Below are 18,357 nucleotides of genomic sequence, written 5' to 3'. Positions count from 1 at the left end.
TAGTAATATTATAATTTTCCCGAGAGAAGGTTTGTCTTGTTTAAAAATTTCAACAGACTGGTTTATTCTCTTAAAAAAAAAAGGTTCTTCTTCGAATTCAGTGCTGTAAAATCTTCGTATCCTCCATAGGCCTACATAGAATTTTAGAGATGAATACAAAAGAGATGTTGATCAATTTTAATTATAGGCCTACATTTCAAAACGCAACATATTTGGAGGTATCTTTAAAAAACACACACACGCACACAAAGATTTGTCTTTTATTTCAGTGAAAAGAAAGGAAACCTTGCTACTGAACTGGATCGCAGCCAAGGAGCGGTGCTAAGCTGCTAAGATCGACGCTGTCCAAAGCTTCGTTGATCATGGATTGTACAGTCTGTTCAATCGTGTCTCTGATGAACAGTTCAGTGACGTTGACAACCAGCTCGGTGAGAATTTCCAAAATCCAGTTGAGTGGACCCAAACCGTGTACGTCAACGCTTATGTGCCTGAAAATGAGAATGGGTCACCTTTTAAAGACTAAAAATTAATAGGCGTTGAAACTAAATCAATGTTTACGTTTAATGAGTTACAGAAAACGTGGTTCAACTTTCTGCCTAACGTTCTGACGCAATCTTTGCTCAAGTTGTTACAATTTTTAGACAATAAAACAGAATGGATATTGAAAACGTTTTGACGCAATCTTTGCTCAAGTTGTTACAATTTTTAGAGAATAAAACAGAATGGATACTGAAAACGTTTTGACGCAATCTTTGCTCAAGTTGTTACAATTTTTAACAATTTTTAGAGAATAAAACAGAATGGATATTGAAACAAAATCATTATGTTCAACGAGATATAGGACTATCTTCTGCGCATCTTAATCTAAAAGGTACAGAAAGAGGCTCTTCTTACCCAATCTTATCAACGTTGAGTTTCGCAACCTTGAACTTACAAACCTCACGGTCTAGAGCGGCCTCGAAGCTGACAGCAGCTCCGTTCACATGAATGACGACGTCAGCAATGGGACCCAGATCCATGAATTGAGCCAAACAAGTGTAGTGACCCTTTTGTTAAAAATAAGAATATTATTATTATTATTATTATTATTATTATTATTATTATTATTATTATTATTATTATTATTATTATTATTAGTCAGAAGATGATACCTTTTCACATGGAACAAGCCCACCAAAGGTGGCCACCGACAAGAAATTCAAGCTTTCAAAGAATATGAGTGTTCAGTATAAAGAGGTAACAAAAGTTATAAGATGGAAGACAGAAAGAGATCAGTTGTTAAAAAAGAAAAATAAATTAACAAATAGATAAATAAATAAATAGATAAAAATATAAGTAAATTATTGAAATACAAGGAGAATTGTTTTAGGGTAGTAAGACTGACTATTATTAGGGCTTTGTTGAAGAGGACTCAGTCACTCAGTGACTATGTTGAGACCGATGGTTGCTCGGTGTTATTGACAGACTTCTTAAGTCTAGAAGTTGAATACTTCATTTGGGCTTTCTCAGACCTTACCTTCATTTCGTCTAAACCCGTCCCAGCCGAAATGCCGATTACGACGCCCTCTGCGTCCTTGATGAAGTTAGCATCGCTCGATCGGTACATGGAAGAGAGACCTCTAAGCCATCCTTCGTAAAGAGCAGCTTCGCCATGCCATTCGACACCTAAGACCTAAGCAAACATTAGGTAATCGCGTTCAAATAAAGGGCTAATGTACGGTTCTGCATATGCCAAGGCCAACTAGGCCTATGACCATTGTTTTAACCATCTTAGTCTAGTTCCATAATGGAACTATATGTATAAGTAATGAATCAGTGCCAAGCAATATCTGAAATGCCATTTACTCTCTTTCAGACAGATAAACTCATAAAAAACCCAGGAAGTTATTAAGTTTTGACTTCAATGTTTTCTTTTAAAATTTAGGAGAAGAAGAAGAAGAAGAATTAGTAAACAATTACATACCTTTTTGCTGAAGCTAGTTGTGGCGTTTGGGAGTGGAGATGGATCTAGGCCATTCTCAATGATGAGAACTTGGAGATTATCGAACACCAGGTCCAAATAGTGGTTCAAGCTGTCTTCACCTGTCCATGATTTAGTGTACAAAAGTATAACCGTTTCCATACGAAAGCTTTATCAAAACAGTCAAGAAGTTTCAAAGTATAAAAAGATCTCAGGCAACTACACCATACTGAAAGAAATGTATCATGAGGTCTAATAGGCCTACAACCATTGTTTTAACCGTTCCTAGTCTAGTTTCATTATAGGACCATATGCATAAGTAATGGATCAATACTTTTGAAGTCTAAGAAATCTTTACAAATCATGATTTCTTTCGATGTCATTAATTTCTCTCTCTCTCTCTCTCTCTCTCTCTCTCTCTCTCTCTCTCTCTCTCTCTCTCTCTCTCTCTCTCTCTCTATAGGCTAATAACAGGGACACACTTAACAGCAATGAACTTATGCATCTGAGTCTAAGCCATCTTTACAAATAACGATTCTTTTCGCCTTCGGATATTAATCTCTCTCTCTCTCTCTCTCTCTCTCTCTCTCTCTCTCTCTCTCACACACACACACACACACACACACACACACACGCACGCACAATACTGACCTGGAGCTGCAGTCGCGGTGCCCCAACATAACCCAATCAAAAGAAGAATCTTTCCCAGCATGATTCTCGTTATGCAGCTGACACTGAAAAAGAGCAATATTGCGTAAATGATACTCTACACGAATAACTATTTAAAGCCTGCAAATTCCATGTACATCTTCCTATCCATTAGAATAATTTTTATTGTAAACAAAAACAGCAATATTTGGTTACATCATGTAGATAGAGTCCTGCAGTTCTGACAGTTTCATATTTGCAAATTCAATTTTTTTTTAATAACTGTATCGTCTCCTCAATCTGTTTTAAGAATATATTTAATCTACAGCTTGCTCTCATTTGGGCTTGTGATAAACTGGTCTTTAAAAAGTTAACTCGTAGGACCTTCTTGAAGTCAAATAAAGTTGACTACTGTTATCAAGAATACATATCTTATAACAAAATTTCCTGTAAGTTAACTCGAGGACAAACCCTAGGCCTTGACCATAAAGGGCTCAGAGTCAATATGCAAATGTAATATGACAATGAACTGATACATCTAATGTTCCCATAAGTTATGGGCTAACCATAGAAATGGAAGTATTGACAAAGCTATATTTTATCAATAATAGGAAAGAAAAACTTTTAAACATTTTGACTGACCATATAATCATCTGGACAAGGACTTTAGATGTGCATTTTAATGCCAAAACCAGTTCAACGCTAATTGAACCTGCAATGTCTTCACGCCCTCTTCTTTCGTGTTCCAAGTTCCACCATATCATTCTTCGTCTATATATCGAGCATTCTTACTCACGATGAATCCTTCATCAAGAAATGGATGCTGACGATACAATTAGGTCTACACTCACGTTTCAGTAACTCATCATCAAGGATTATGTAGGAGACCCATCTACATCCCAAGGCTAGGTCTAGCTGCCCTTGACTTCATGATCCTTGTATTCGGTTTGTGAGCATCATCGTTTATACCTTTCCTCGCCATTCTTTTTGTTATATTCACTTGTAACCTCATGAATAGAAAGCATATTCTTTTCAGAAGACGATTAGTTTCTCTCGGGTTAAAGTTATTGCCTGGGTGAGCAAAATAGCATCCAGAATAGGCCTATCAGATAAGCAACGATTGCAAGGCAGAGGGTTATACTAACCAGAAATGATTGACGAGCTCCTGAATTATCTGTCAAAGAAACTATCTTCAGGCTACATAAAACAGACAAATAAATAAATTAATTAATAATAAAAAGCTGGAAGCAGAATCTCAAACTGTTTTGCAACAAACGCCTCTAGACTATAAGAGTGGTTCCTCATCCTCCTTTATGCAGGACACTCGTCTACTCGTCTACTGAAGGAGGTAGCCTCTTCCTACTTTTTTCCATTAGTATGAGCAACGCCAATGCCACGGGTCCGTGAATTGCATGCATCAGTATCAACGGTCTTCAGGAAATATACATTATTAATTGTGATACCATTACTCGGGTTGAAAATAGGGTAATTCTTGTATAGACAATAGTAATTTTCAAATAGATAGCTACATTTTTGAGGAGGAAATTCAGTTGGTTAATAATCTGCAAGATATTCTAGCTATAAATTGTGTTCTCTCAGTAACTGTCTATATTCTTTCGAAAAAAATATAAATATGCAGCTACAATACCCCTATGAACACGGATTTGTATGGGAAATTATACGATCTATCCAACTCTCTCGCTGTCTATTCTCATTTATCTAAATAAATATTTTCATATAATAACACCCGAAACGTCAGGATTTCCAAGGAAAGTGGTTCATTCTACATAAATAAAATTATTAGATTTAAGAGATAAAACATATTTGGGCCAAATCAACTCTTCTTCTTCTTTGCCTTAGGCTTGAGATTTTACGTCCCTTCTCTCAAGGCTGAGAAAAAGTGACGATATGTTTGGTTTCCATCGCCGATGCTTCTTTGTACACCAGTGTTTATAGAGAGAGTTGATACAAAAAATTATTTCACGTATAAAAAACTACCACAGAAACAGCTTACCCTTAAAATTGAAGTAAACAACCCCGAGATAAGACCAGGGTTTTTATATTCTGTGCTCTCTGCCAGATGTCCCTTTCTCACGGTACTCGTAGAACGAAAGTCCTGTGCCCACTTGTCTTTACGTGAGAACAACGAATATAGTCCACTGAAATCACAAGGTCTTTTGCAAGTGTTTTGTATGCAATCATGGGAAATAATCTGCAGTATTAAAAAATCACCTGAGCATATGATACTGAAGGTGTTATAGTCTCATGATTATTGTCATGTTAAGTATTGTTACCATAGGTATGGATACGACTCATCAAAATTTTCATTTATCACAAATCCATGAGGTTTATTTTTTCATTTGGACAGTTACCAGCGTTTGAAATATTATTGGCATTGCCATGTATCGTTATATAATAGCCTTTTATCGGTTATAAATGGCAGATGTTCAGTATTCAAAGAGCAATTGAGATTTGAGAAATATGTCTTGATGATTTGCCCAAGGTTTCATTAAAAATGGATGACTTGATCTATCAGTTTATTTATCTATTTATTTGTTTATTGTCCTGTTGGTGGCAATGGGAGCCATGCAGTATGCGAAAGCACAACCTGACTGTCAAATGGTGAGCAGAAATCTTTTAAAAACCACTTTCTTAAGAACTTTTCTGGCTTCGCTGATAGTGAGTTTTCGTATTTGGCAAATGACTTGCTATGTTCATGAGAGAGAGAGAGAGAGAGAGAGAGAGAGAGAGAGAGAGAGAGAGAGAGAGAGAGAGAGAGAGAGAGACTTTCATTTGTGAAAAAAACACAACTTTTTAGACCGATCTAAAGGATTTCACTGGGGGGGGGGCCGGGGAAATTAGACTCAGTTTCGCGAAACCCTCGAAAGGAAGAAGATAAAACAGACATAATTAATTGTTAATATTTTATTCTCAGCTTCGCTGGCCCCCTTCACTCCTAATGGATGGCTGGAGCAGCTGTGGTGGGGAAAGGCCTCTTGTCGCAGTGGATGAAGGGCACAATCCATCGGTAGGGGTAAAGATCGAAGTTGTCGAGGACGCCGTTGATGATGGTCTTGATCTGACTTTCTATGGCATTTCTCAAGAACACCTCGACGACGTTGGCGATGAGAGTTCCGAAGGCGTTGGCGATCCAGTCCAGGAGACCTAGACCGTCGATGGTGATGGTGATGTGTCTGGGAGGAAGACGGGTGAATGTTAGGTCTACGGAAAATGTCTGACATCCTAGACTCACGTTTTCCTTTTTATTTGACTTTTTCTGCATTGCAGGATGTTATGGAGAGAAGACTGATAAATGTTAGGTCCACGGAACGTATCTGACACCCTAGGCTGATACTTTCCTTTTATTTGACTTTTTATGCATTGCAGATTACGAGGAAGATTTATTATAAATGTTAGGTCTATGGAACATGCCTCACACATTAGACTCATGTAATGTACTACCGCAATGATAGAGCTCGTATATGTTTTGCTCTTTCTTTCTTTATAAATTCTTGTGTATCGCAGAATATTTACTCATGCAGTTTCTCGTCTATAATCATCTTTATGATCTTTATATCATAAAATAAGGTATTCACGATTATCTCAATGGGGGCATGAAAAAAAATGGCCTCAGCGCTCAGGTTAGTTTGCCATAATGAGCCAACCTAACCCTAAGTCTTAAACCACGAGATATATGGAGCTATTTAATTCAGGATGAAATGAAAAACGCAACAGACAAATTTCATTATAGCATGAAAAAGTTCCGGAAAAAATCACCCACCCAATATTATCGATGTTCAGTTCCTTCAGTGAGAATACACACAGATGCTCATCTAGCGCCGTTGTCAAGGTCAGCCTGATGCCTTCTATGTGCAGTAGGATATCTCCAGCAGGTCCTAACTCCATGAACTGGGCCACGTATTTGTAGTATCCCTGGTGACAGAGATGGCCAGTTGATGAGATAACTAAAAGCGAGAATAATCTGTCTAGAATGACAGACAGGACAGGCGCTTGTTAGATTTCCTAAAAATGTAGTAAAATTGATAAACTAAAAACTTTGGAAACTGATGACAATTCAGATAATGTTTACGTTCGTGTATGATTACAGCGTTCATTCTTTTTCGAAACTATGGGTAAATTGTTATAAAACCACGGTATTTAATTGTAAAATCAATAACTTACTGGGATTATACACATTATTAGATGGTACTAATCATTCTACACGGGCTAATTATTCTGCGCATGGCGGTTGAAAATAAAATTTGAATTTTCTGCTTTAAAAGAAGTCTGCTCCATTTTCCTGTTACGTCTACATAAGAGAAGGAATGTTCCAGAAATTAATGACGGTTTACTGTTTATCAACCGCCGAGCAGAAAAAGGAACAGAAATATAGGACTAGACGTACATGCATTGGGTGCCCTCCTTTCCAAAGCTATGTGGAGAGACGCTGCTACAAGCTATACTATTACTACTATTACATCTCCTGTTACTATCAGTGTATTTTTCCAGGTATTCCTATGCAATATTTTACTAAATTTTTATGTAATGCTCAGAGTACTTCAGTGTATTTCATCCTTGATTTGCACAGCAAAAGGAAGAAAATACGGACGTGACAAAGCAGCGAATGCAGGTCTGTTTTTCTCTAGGCCTATGCAGACGTCTTACCTCCAAAACATTCATACTCAATGACGTGGTGGCTCCAATGGCCCTGCCCTTATCGTCGAGGACGTACTCGGCGTCTCCAACTCGATGAATCGTTGACATTCCCGAGAGAGTGCCGTTGTAGGCACTTGCCTCCCCGTGCCACGTCACGAATAGAATCTGCGAATAGAAGGAAGAGGCACACCAATTGAAAGAATCTCCTGAAGGAAGTCATGTCGAAGTTGTGGTGATCTAGCCTTTACGTCTAGCAGATTTACCAATGGTGGTTCAATAATGGAGAACTTTAGCTCTCCTGGGCTTAGTTCCTCGACGTACAGTAAGCATTAGTCAATAATTTATTACATTTTATTCCTAATTACTCTTTTGCAGTTCGTAACCTTGATTATATCAGTGATAATGGTTACTCTATTTTGCATAGAATTAATGAAGATAATTCATTCTGAGACTAAGGATGAAGCTTAGATAGACTTTAAGGACGAAGCTTAGACTCTATGGATGAAGCTTAGACTCTAAGGAGGAAGCTTATACTTTAAGAACGAAACTTAGATTCCAGGGATGAAGCCTAGACTCTAAGGATAGGGTGAAGTTTAGACTCTGAGGGTAGGATGAAGCTTAGATTCTAAAAGGATGAAGCTCAGACTCTAAGGCTGAAGCCTAGACTCCAAGAATGAAGCTAGACTCTAAGAATGAAGCTTAGACTCTATGGATGAAGCCTAGACTCTAAGGATGAAGCTTAGAGTAAGGATGAAGTTTAGACTCCATGGATGAAGTCTAGACTCACCGTCTCTTCAAACTTGTGAACGACGTCAGGCAAATGAGCGGGGTCCATACCGGCATTCAGAATTTTCTGATCGACAGTGTTCAGGATCATGTCGATCAAACTGTTCAACCCCTCGTCATTTGTCCCTGGAAAAAATAAATACACAGTAGAAACTGCCATATTTCTTAACTGTGCATTGCTAGGCCGTTATTTTCAATAGACAAAGATAAAAATATGATTGAAAAGGGTAACTTGGGTGACTGGAAATTTTGGGACTTACTTGGTGACCCGCTTGCTAGGCCCAAAACCAGGGCAGCAAAGAACAATGCCTTTGGTATCATGTCGAAGTTCTTTCTATGCCGATGGAACTGAAAAAAAGTGTTAAATCTGTTAAGTAATTCTTGATTGATTTTCTTTTCTTTGGCAGTTTCTGAATGATAAATTTCTACGTGAAACAGATACAACTATAGATTCTTAGTCTTGACAGCAACTAAAGTAAAAAGACTATTTTGAAATATATGTATAAAGGGAAGTTTGCATTTATACAGGTCACTGACTGCACTGTTGCGTGCAAGCATTATTGACAGATATTGGCTGTGCATAGATACGTAGAGGCCTCTCACGACCATAATTTGGCCGTGAAAACGAATTAGAATCTCTCCTGTTATGTAACATTTTGAAAACTTCACAGCTGTAATTAAGATAAAATAAGATAAAGGAAGGGATAGCTTTATATAACTTCATATTCATTGTCAGCCAGAGGATCTGTTGGCCTAGCGTTCTTTTAGCACAAGGCTTAGTACCATAGTACCAAAGGCATAGTACTAAAGCAAAAGTAATCCGGAGCACTGGTACTAAATACTCTCCCTCTCTCTCTCTCTCTCTAGTCTAGTCATCTCTTAGCTCAAGCCTTAGTATAAAAGGCTTAGGGCTTAAACAAAAGTAACCCCAAGCACTAGTACTAAATCTTCTCTCTCTCTCGGGTTGGTACCAAAGGCTTAGTACTAAAAAAAGAGAAATCCCAAGCACTAGTACTAACCCTCTCTCTCTCTCTCTCTCTCTCTCTCTCTCTCTCTCTCTCTCTCTCTCTCTCTCTCCATCCACTCACCTGTGTAGCCTAGCAGTTTCTGACCAAATCGAAAAGAGGGCAGGGCCTTTAAATCTAGGACTCCCACCCACCCATCCACATTAAATTACCTTTGTTTCCTCGAACAGACAGATCTTCGCCATTCCCGCAGTTGCCATCAAGTTTATATTAGGCCATTATCAGAACATGCATCCATAAAAACATTAAGAATTTAACGAATAAACATGACTGATTGGCTTAGCTGGTCAGTCCTTAAACACATATAAATAAATAAGTGGCAACGGCTTAATTTCACACGGATAACTTTTCAAAAAATGGTTGAGTACGCGTGAGAATATTTTCTTAGTTTTTGTGCCTTTGGACTCAAGCAAGCAGGCTCCTTCGCGCAGCTGATAAGGAGAATGAATTTAGGGTTGAAATAGGATTGTTTAGGATTGCATGACAGTTGAAATAAACACATTTATGAGGTGATTCTGATTAACGTCAAGTGCCGTCATTTGAACAGGCCAGGAACGGGACCTCCTACCAGTGGATGAGTGAACAGGATGACAGCTCTCTCTCTCTCTCTCTCTCTCTCTCTCTCTCTGTCTTCTCTCTCTCTCTCTCTCTCTCTCTCTCTCTCTCTCTCTCTCTCTCTCTCTCTCTCTCTCTCTCTCTCTCTCTCTCCAGTTGTAATGTGGTTTATCAAAGCACCTGTCCAACTTTGAAAGCCTCTCACAGTTTTTTTATGTAATATAAATGAAATAAATAAAGGATAAGGTATATAAAAGCGCCTGAATGAGTATTGATAAGCTATAATTACTGCACATCATGAATATATATATATATATATATATATATATATATATATATATATATATATATATATATATATATATATGTGTGAAAAAAATTCAGATTTAGGGTAACTAATAAAAAAGTAAACTTAAAAACAATGACATGGTACAAAGGCACAAAAACCCTGCAACTCTTCAGTCATGCATGTACACAACAATTATTGGTAAACAAATCACATGCGGCTTATAAGTGTTTTTACACACACGCACACATATATATGTGTGTGTGTGTGTGTATATATTAAACACACACACATATATAGTGTATATATACTGTATATATATATATATGAGAGAGAGAGAGAGAGAGAGAGAGAGAGAGAACTGTAGAACTCTGATCCATTTGCCTAATAGGCCTATAGAATTATAATCGATTTGCCTAATAGATCTATAGAATTATAATCTCTTTGCCTAATAGACCTATATGATTTTAATCTATTAACTTATAGACCTATATGATTTTAATCTATTTGCTTAACAGACCCACGTAATCTTAATCTATTAACTTATAGACCTATATGATTTTAATCTATTTACCCAATAAACCTATATGATTTTAATCTATTTACCCAACAGACCTACAGAATTATAACCTATTTGCTTGATAGACATATAGGACTATAATTTTGTTTTTCAGGCTAATGACATTGCTGATTATTGACAAGGACAACAAAATTCAATTATGTGAAGCACAGGTCACCTCAAGTAGTAAGATAAACAAGTCACATTCAGAACAGCAGTGGGATAAAAATAGAGCTGCGCCTTTGATAAGCGATCAACCTTCCCCAAGCAACGACAGAATTCTGTATTTCACTATCGTTATGTGCGTTCTTTTATCTTGCATTTTCTTTTATTCTTGTAAAAAAAGATTGATAACAAGGTCAGAAATATGGTGGTGTTGTAACTGTTGTCATTTCATAGAAGGTTTCAAAGTGACAAGTAAGCCATTGGTCTAATGTAGGCTTCTAGTCCCATGCGCTTCCGATTAAGCCAAGATCCTTTCCAATTCTGTGTTTTTTTTTTTTTTTCAAGTAAATGAGTCAAACCAATATGATCAAGATATCAATTTTTTTATTATAGTGATAAAACTGACATGAAAGCCACTTGAATACAGTGGCCATAAGCACTTGTCCGTTGTTAAAACCAGTTTTAACCAGCAAGAATTACCTTCAAGCTGGTCCACAGATATCTCATACAGATATGTATTGCAATTCCTCACCACTTAACAAAGATAAAGGCTCAAAACACGCACACACACACATTCACTTTGTTACATTTGCTTATGACTGCCAACACAGATCAATTAATATCCTTCCTCTGTCACTCTTATTGGAATTCTTTGTCCATCTTAGTTATCATTTAAGCTCAAAACTCAGAGAATAAAAGCGTCAACGAATAGATGAGTTGACGCGATGGTTAGTAAACCAAAATCAGGAGATTACATGAAGTCTATTTGCAAGACAGTGGAGGTGATGATACAGTATACAAGACTTACTATTTACCCCACACCCAGAAAAAAACAAAAATTCCTGGCTAAGCCCTTGTGGGCTAGATATGCATTTTCAAAACTAGGTCTAGTTGGACTACCCATGGCGCAACCATCAGCTTGTGCACAGAATTTTTTTTTATTACAAAACTAGCAGTTTTCAGCAGTCTAGAGATATCCCCTATAGTCTCAGACAGAGGACTATTAGTGAAAATGGCATTCAGCATCAAAAGTACCAGTGTATATTCTTCCAGATTTAAACTAATGATCTTTTCAAAGTGATAGAAAACGCTAATTTTATCATTTACTGTGTTGTCGTTAAAGGCACTATCGCTGGGACTAGAAATTTCTCTAGGTTATAATAATGTTTTCCATAGTCATTAATTTAAAGATAGGCCTAAAAGGCAGTCATTGCTGAGACATCTTTGTTTACACTTTTATAGTAACAAGAAAGCCAACAGTCACCTTAGTTACAATTACAAGAAGCCAAACACCTGTGTCTCGGAAGAACATCTTTTTGCTATTCCATTATGTGTACCAAAGGCAGATAAGATAGGCCAATAGGGACGACCATTTTTATGAACTTTAGGCAGTTCATACTGAGCCTCAGAAGTTACACCATGGATGACATTTTCATTTATATAGTCATAGTCACAAGGAAACCAACAACCAGCTTAGTTATTGTTCCAGGAAAGCCAAACATTCCTGTTTTGGAAGAATTTTTTTTCTGTTTACCGTTCCAATCTGGGGAACAGTTTTAAAATACGTATCTATCGCAGGTTTTTTCTTTCCTTTTACCTGTATAACAGATTTTCTAGGTTAAAATATGGGATTTCAGATGATATTTGTTCTTGTGCCATGAGTAAATGTAACCGTGATCATAATTATATCGAAAAATTGCACGGCATTACAGAGCAAAAATATTGTCTGAGACTCCAATACATTAATGGAAGAAGAAGAAGCGTTTGTTTACAAAACTGGTGTTTCTGTAGTTTCTGTGGCCGGAAAGTTATCGCAAAATTCCGTGGCGCTAGAGCTGGTATTTCGATAAAAAAAATGACTCGAGAGATAAGTGAATATGCGGTGATAATAGTTATATATACGTAGCATGAAATTTCCTCGGTAATTTCAAATAAACGGGAAAATTCTTACGGTCGCGGGCAAAAGTTTCAAAATAGCGCCAAGAAGGGCAACTACGAGGGGGTTGAGCGACGGTGCTGCCATCTATTGACAGGTTTTACAACGATTCCTTAGGAGTTAAATATTACTTTAAAAGATGCCAATTGACTGATTTCTGTTGGAAGAGGTAGTCTGGAAAGGTAGAAATAGTTAGCCTAAGTCTTCATTTACATGTTTCTATAAGAAATATCCTGTTTGAGGCTTCAGATGAAATAATTAAGTTCAGTTTAGTCAAGAGATGGAAAAGCATAATTGGCCAGGTACAATATGCTCATCGAGTTCATTCACAGGAACATTTATCAGGAGTTCGTAAAGCTACGATTTAATTAATAGAAAATAGGCTTTCATCAGTTTTCATCTTAGAATATACATTAACAGTTTTGTATAGTGGACAACAAAGCTCATGTTTTAGGTGTAGTAAATTTGGATGCTCGGGAAGAGATTGCCAAAATGAAAGTAGGAAATCATTGTTTGTTGAAAGATCGAGATATTGTGTCCTCTCTTCAACGGGAATATGATTTGGAAGTATGTAGCAATAAGTATATTAACAGAACAGCAGGAAAATCGTTAATAGATTTATTCTTGAAATACTTGAAACAAATGGCAAGTTATATGTGATAAAAATCACAAGTGAAGTTAGACCTCGAAACAATGAGGAAAAAAGATTTATATTACAGTAATAATGGATTTTTTTAACAGAAGTATGTTACGGATACTCTTTGGGACTGGTGTCAAGATGACCTTAATTTGATTATATATATTGAATCTAGAATGTCAAAAACAAATGTGACATTGTGTGAAGCTTGCAAATATGAGATTACCAAACTTTTTACCACAGAATAAATTGACAATTTAAAATAGAAAAACAAAATATTGTCAAAATATATGAAAGTAAATAGCAAATATTGTCTGAAATTTTTATTAATAACTGTATTGTGGTAATTTTTAAAGTAACGTAAGTATTGTACACTGAAGATTTGAAATAAAAAAAAAACAGACATTAAAATGGCAGGTAAGTGTGAATTGAAAATATTTGGTAAAAGAAAAATGCTTTCATATTCAGCATGGGTTTATTATAATGTTCCAGATAAAAATATATACAAATATATGTGGTTTTAAGGAATACCTAGTCAGGTCAGGACGATACATACAAAAATATATATACTTAGTTATGTCAGAACAATACACACAAAATATCCAAAAAGAAATATGTCTTAATCATTATTGAGAGATGTCATATACAGTAAACATGAGTCGTTTAATTACGATTAAATAGTTCCTTTAGTATAAGAAAATTTTATAAATTTGCTGGAAACAAGTAGCAGAATGTTAAGAAAACAATCTGTCTTGTGAGCTACGGCGGCTGTGCCATGTCGAAAGAACGTGGTTCATAATTTTGCTTATATTAAAAATATGGCAACAGTTTTAAGGTTCTTAACCGGACGGTATGTCCGGCAGGTCAAATATGAGTCTTGTCAAGTAGTTAATAAAAAGAGAGGTTACTACTGTTAAAGCTGATCAGTAAACTAAGGGGCAAAGCTATCCCAGTGATCAACGTAACAAGTTGAGTCAAGTGCAATCCTCAGCCTTACAGCTAGACCAAGCTTATACATCGTATTACAAGCCTTAGGCCTAGTCTCATAGCAAATACATAAGTCACACCGCAGCGGAGTAACGAAAGTTGCTATCACAGATGAATGTTCTTTGAAATCACAGCGTGTCCCAGAACCTAATAGTTGACGGACAGAATCCATCCCTGCCTTATGTCCAGGACTTCGTCCTCAGCTGCCTCCAGGAGGTCTTTCAGTTGCTCTCGAGAGGCTTCCTCTATTCTTTTGGAGAGTTCCAGGTCTTCAGGAATGAGTCGAATATCCCTCAGCATCTGCGCCTCGTTTTGCCACCTCCGAAGGGACTCTTCGAAGTCCGCGAAAAATGTGTTGTTGCTGGTTTCCTCTGGGTTCATCAGTTCTGCCACCTGTTTGTGATGTACAAAGGATATAGGTCTAGTTCTCTTTAGCGTTTTTAATACATTTATCCAGTGTTATTTTAGTATTATGTCGTTGATGCTGTGCTTAGACGACATCAGTTCTGCCACCTGTGCACGATATACAAAAGATATAGGTCTAGTTATCTTTAGCGTTCATTTAAGGACATTTATCCAATTATATTTTATTATTATGGTGCTGATACTGTGTTTAAACGAGATATACAAGACTGTATGACTCCTCACCACTCAAGAGAGTACAGCACTTACCGGCTGTAAGTCGGTAGCCCCCAGGAGACCAGGAAAGCTCCTGAAGAGGCGTTTCTGAGCGGCTGGGTTTGCTGTTGGTTTGAGTGTCCCTACGGTGCGTAGGGAGGTGAGGAAACGTGTTGCGCTGAGGGAAGCACGGGATGCCATGGTTTCTTTCTGGTACGAGAGATTCTTGTTAATCGGCGGATAAACTTCAAAAAAGCAGGTTTTATTGAGGTTATATGTGATTATAGGACCTCCCCTTGGTACAGTTGCGGTTCTCCAGAATGTCAAACTCGGCCCAGTGATTTCAGTTTTAACTGTATGATTTAACATGATCAAGTTTAAATGTTTCATAAAAAATGCAAGTCCATGAATAAACTCTTGACTTCCAGTGACCAACTTGATTTACATACAAATGAAAAAGCTTACTCTGGCAATGATCACATAATACATTCTGAAAGGCTTGCAGAAATACATGTAAACCTTTACATCACAAAATATTTGACAACAATAAACCTCTGTAAAGTACTCACATTTGATCTTTTTAGTGAAGAGCTCAGTCACACTTGTGGTAGTGTTCGTTGTCAGTAAGACAATGGAAGCTCAGTTAGCTGACGGTCTCTTTATAGGCGGGCATGGCCGTTTATCACTGCTGCCGATAGCGGGCGAGTACCAAGAGGTCAAGAGTGCCCAAGTCTAAGAACGGCAACAAGCTAATCGATCAAGAGGGGCGGGGGGGAACTTGCATTTAATTTCGTTTCTTTATCGTTACCACATTGGACTGGTTGGTTCTTGTGTTTGTTTTTAACCCATTTTGGGTGCAAATGAGTAATTTGTTCAGCTCCTTTACTGTATACTGAAGAAGGAAGTTTTTGTTACTTTTGACATTTTTAAGGGACATTTCTGTCTCTTGACAGGCTTTCTAAAGCCACTTAGAGTATCTTTTATAGAAATGGAACCTCAAAAGTTCAAGCGAAGATGCTATGCATTACTACGGTAAACCAGTTCTTGCATTTAAATAATTTTTATTTTCATCTATTTATTTATTTATTAAATTGTTAATTTATTGTTTATGTTCTAATAACTGATCTTTTCTTTCTGTATTTCCTAGTACCTTCTGTTACTTCTTTCAAATGAACACCATAGCCTTTGGAAGCTTGAATTTCAAGTGCCATTAGAATGAAGCCTTTCTGTTTTCAGCAAATATTTCTGAACAAGCAGCTTCATCTTCTTAGCCTAATCCCTAGTCGGGGTCGCTGTTTGTAATGAGCCTACTCATCCAGCTGTTTCTGTCTTGTACGGTTCAGTTCGATGACTCTCCTGACACCCACCCTTCCTATTTATCCGGGCTTGGGACCGGCTTGCTTCCCAGCAATGACTAGGTTGAGCAAGCATATATATATATATATATATATATATATATATATATATATATATATATATATATTATATATTTTTACTTATTAAATTTTTCTCTGGTTTCTCTTTAACGTAAATTAAATTTTCATCTTTACAAAAGTCACGAGAAACTGCTTGTTGGTTCTTTTCGCTCCTCTCAAAGGATTTTATATTTATTGTTATATAGTTATATTTATCCACTTGTTTCTTTTTTCATACTTCAACGAGCGGAGTATCGTCTTCAACAATTGCCTCTTTCGCCCGATGGTTTCGCTGCTTTTCTCGTCGCCCTTACTTGATGTGGGCAAGGCAGGATTCATAGTTTCAGTTCCCCGAGAGGTTCAGCATCCTATATTTCCACTGCACTCGTCGTCATTTGTTGGCTGCAACACTGCTTTCTGGCCAAGGCCAGGACTTTTGACGCTCGCTTATTTTCAACGTGAGGCTGCTGTTGGTGGAGAGGGTGTGCCCTGCGCCCTCTTGTGCGAGTTTGTCTGTGGGTTTGCTTTTGCCCACCTGTGAGCAAGGCCCATCCCTTGCATTGACGAGTGCACTGCTGTATCCTCCGGGAATCGTCAGGAGGCCTTCTGAGGTCGGAGAAGGGTGAGCATCCCCTTTTGCCTATATTTGTTCTCCTCTGTGAGTGGACTACCCCGTCGGAGTATTGCTTCAAAGCATCAAGCGGAAGCTCCAGTAGGAGCTTTTATAGACAGTTTCCCGGACTGAAGCAGTTTTCAGTGTATTTTCAGCATATTTGCCGAACGTTTATTATTTGTAGGAATTAAGGTGTATCTCATTTGTTTTGTAAATATTAGTGTTAAGGAAAAAGTCAGTTATTAGTGTTAAGTTTCTTCACTGTGTCTCCGCCTATCGTGTACACGTGAGTGAGTGTTGATTTCGATCTACTACTGTGACATTTCTCTCTTACTCTTCGGTATAATAGTTAGGTAGGAGATTGAGGTATGTGTGAGGTACTGTATATGCTTGCATGTTTTTTTCTAGTTCATCAAGCAGGTTTTCAGGGACACTTTAATTATTAAGTTTGTCTTGTAAATAAATAAGTGTTAAATTTAGGCATTTGATCTTTTTTTTGTCACTCTTTGGAGTGTGTATTACCTAAAGTCTAGTGTGTGGTAAAATCTTTGTCTGGACTGGCAATTGATTTATTGAACAGAGGACCTGGTTTAAAAAAAGAAAAAAATAATTTGGGCTCTTGTTGAAGAGTTCTTAACAAAATATATATATATATATATATATATATATATATATATATATATATTTACACAACAGTGATTATGACAAAACACAACATAATTATGCCATATTACTTCAATTCCTGTACACGAAAAGTATATATATAAATTACTGAAACTGATATACCTTCTGATCGTTCATTTTTGTGTAATGCAGTTCTAGATCCATTTCCTAATTATTTCGTTCATTTTAAGTTACAGCAGTTCTGAGTCAGTGGTTGTGTTCCTTGCACTGATGCCTTTCCTGTGGACCAAATTCGCTTTCACCTTTGGTGACCTGTCAAAGAGGTCAAGATTAAGAGGCAAGTTTGGCTAATCATTCTCCTCAGAGTCACTTTCTCCCTAGTTTCACAAACTATAAATAATTCTTCAAGATAACCAATTTGCTTCCCGAGTACAAGGCTTACCATTACCTCACCAAGTCTGGCCAGAAATAGCTCTCTTTTTTTATTACTCTTTTAGAAAAAAAAAACCTCCCCATATCTTGATCTGATGACATCTGACAAACCTGCTTTTTCACCTTATCAGCTAATCTGGACAAACAATGTCTATCACAAACGAGTGGAATTTTTTGCAGAGGTTACTGAATACAGTGTCGTATGAGCTCTGTAGAGATATGGATGCACTTATGAAATTATATTAAAATTGCCACCTTTTTGGGGATTTCTAAATGACTCTCTCTCTCTCTCTCTCTCTCTCTCTCTCTCTCTCTCTCTCTCTCTCTCTCTCTCTCTAAAGAGATAAATACCCTTACGAAATTATATCAGAATACCTACCTTTTTGGGGATTTCTAAATGTCTCTCTCTCTCTCTCTCTCTCTCTCTCTCTCTCTCTCTCTCTCTCTCTCTCTCT

General features: G+C 37.2%; 3 protein-coding genes across 3 annotated transcripts; all 3 read right to left on the bottom strand.

Moving 5' to 3' along the window:
* Positions 1-240: 240 nt before the first annotated feature.
* LOC136847871 (mite allergen Lep d 7-like) lies at positions 241-4,775 on the bottom strand. Its single transcript, XM_067119857.1, has 6 exons — positions 4,623-4,775; positions 2,612-2,694; positions 1,964-2,082; positions 1,517-1,672; positions 895-1,046; positions 241-488 (listed from the first exon to the last, which is right to left on the bottom strand). The coding sequence occupies exons 2-6, from the start codon at positions 2,670-2,672 to the stop codon at positions 290-292; spliced, it is 687 nt and encodes a 228-aa protein (XP_066975958.1). The 5' UTR covers positions 2,673-2,694; positions 4,623-4,775; the 3' UTR covers positions 241-289.
* Positions 4,776-5,517: 742 nt separating this feature from the next.
* Positions 5,518-9,275, bottom strand: LOC136847870 (uncharacterized). Its single transcript, XM_067119856.1, has 6 exons — positions 9,228-9,275; positions 8,311-8,398; positions 8,052-8,176; positions 7,274-7,429; positions 6,390-6,541; positions 5,518-5,802 (listed from the first exon to the last, which is right to left on the bottom strand). Exons 1-6 carry the CDS (start codon positions 9,273-9,275, stop codon positions 5,565-5,567), a joined length of 807 nt encoding a protein of 268 aa, XP_066975957.1. The 3' UTR covers positions 5,518-5,564.
* Positions 9,276-13,669: 4,394 nt separating this feature from the next.
* LOC136847869 (uncharacterized) lies at positions 13,670-15,577 on the bottom strand. The gene is made up of 3 exons (XM_067119855.1): positions 15,388-15,577; positions 14,873-15,028; positions 13,670-14,593 (listed from the first exon to the last, which is right to left on the bottom strand). The coding sequence occupies exons 2-3, from the start codon at positions 15,017-15,019 to the stop codon at positions 14,348-14,350; spliced, it is 393 nt and encodes a 130-aa protein (XP_066975956.1). The 5' UTR covers positions 15,020-15,028; positions 15,388-15,577; the 3' UTR covers positions 13,670-14,347.
* Between the last annotated feature and the right edge of the window lie 2,780 nt (positions 15,578-18,357).

This window comes from Macrobrachium rosenbergii, chromosome 17 (assembly GCF_040412425.1).
Source record: "Macrobrachium rosenbergii isolate ZJJX-2024 chromosome 17, ASM4041242v1, whole genome shotgun sequence".
Classification (NCBI taxonomy): domain Eukaryota; kingdom Metazoa; phylum Arthropoda; class Malacostraca; order Decapoda; family Palaemonidae; genus Macrobrachium; species Macrobrachium rosenbergii.
This window is presented reverse-complemented; position numbering and strand designations above follow the sequence as displayed.

What these genes read in the sequence shown, in the direction of transcription:
- LOC136847871 (XM_067119857.1), bottom strand. Translation starts at nt 2,672, where the DNA reads ATGCTGGGAAAGATTCTTCTTTTGATTGGGTTATGTTGGGGCACCGCG. An exon ending in CAACTAGCTTCAGCAAAAAG is followed by an intron (nt 1,673 to 1,963) that starts GTATGTAATTGT and finishes ATGTTTGCTTAG; the next exon opens with GTCTTAGGTGTCGAATGGCA. An exon ending in CGGGTTTAGACGAAATGAAG is followed by an intron (nt 1,047 to 1,516) that starts GTAAGGTCTGAG and finishes TTTTAACAAAAG; the next exon opens with GGTCACTACACTTGTTTGGC.
- LOC136847870 (XM_067119856.1), bottom strand. Translation starts at nt 9,275, where the DNA reads ATGGCAACTGCGGGAATGGCGAAGATCTGTCTGTTCGAGGAAACAAAG. An exon ending in CCTAGCAAGCGGGTCACCAA is followed by an intron (nt 8,177 to 8,310) that starts GTAAGTCCCAAA and finishes TATTTTTTCCAG; the next exon opens with GGACAAATGACGAGGGGTTG. An exon ending in CTGAACATCGATAATATTGG is followed by an intron (nt 5,803 to 6,389) that starts GTGGGTGATTTT and finishes TCTTCCTCCCAG; the next exon opens with ACACATCACCATCACCATCG.
- LOC136847869 (XM_067119855.1), bottom strand. Translation starts at nt 15,019, where the DNA reads ATGGCATCCCGTGCTTCCCTCAGCGCAACACGTTTCCTCACCTCCCTA. An exon ending in GGGCTACCGACTTACAGCCG is followed by an intron (nt 14,594 to 14,872) that starts GTAAGTGCTGTA and finishes CATCACAAACAG; the next exon opens with GTGGCAGAACTGATGAACCC.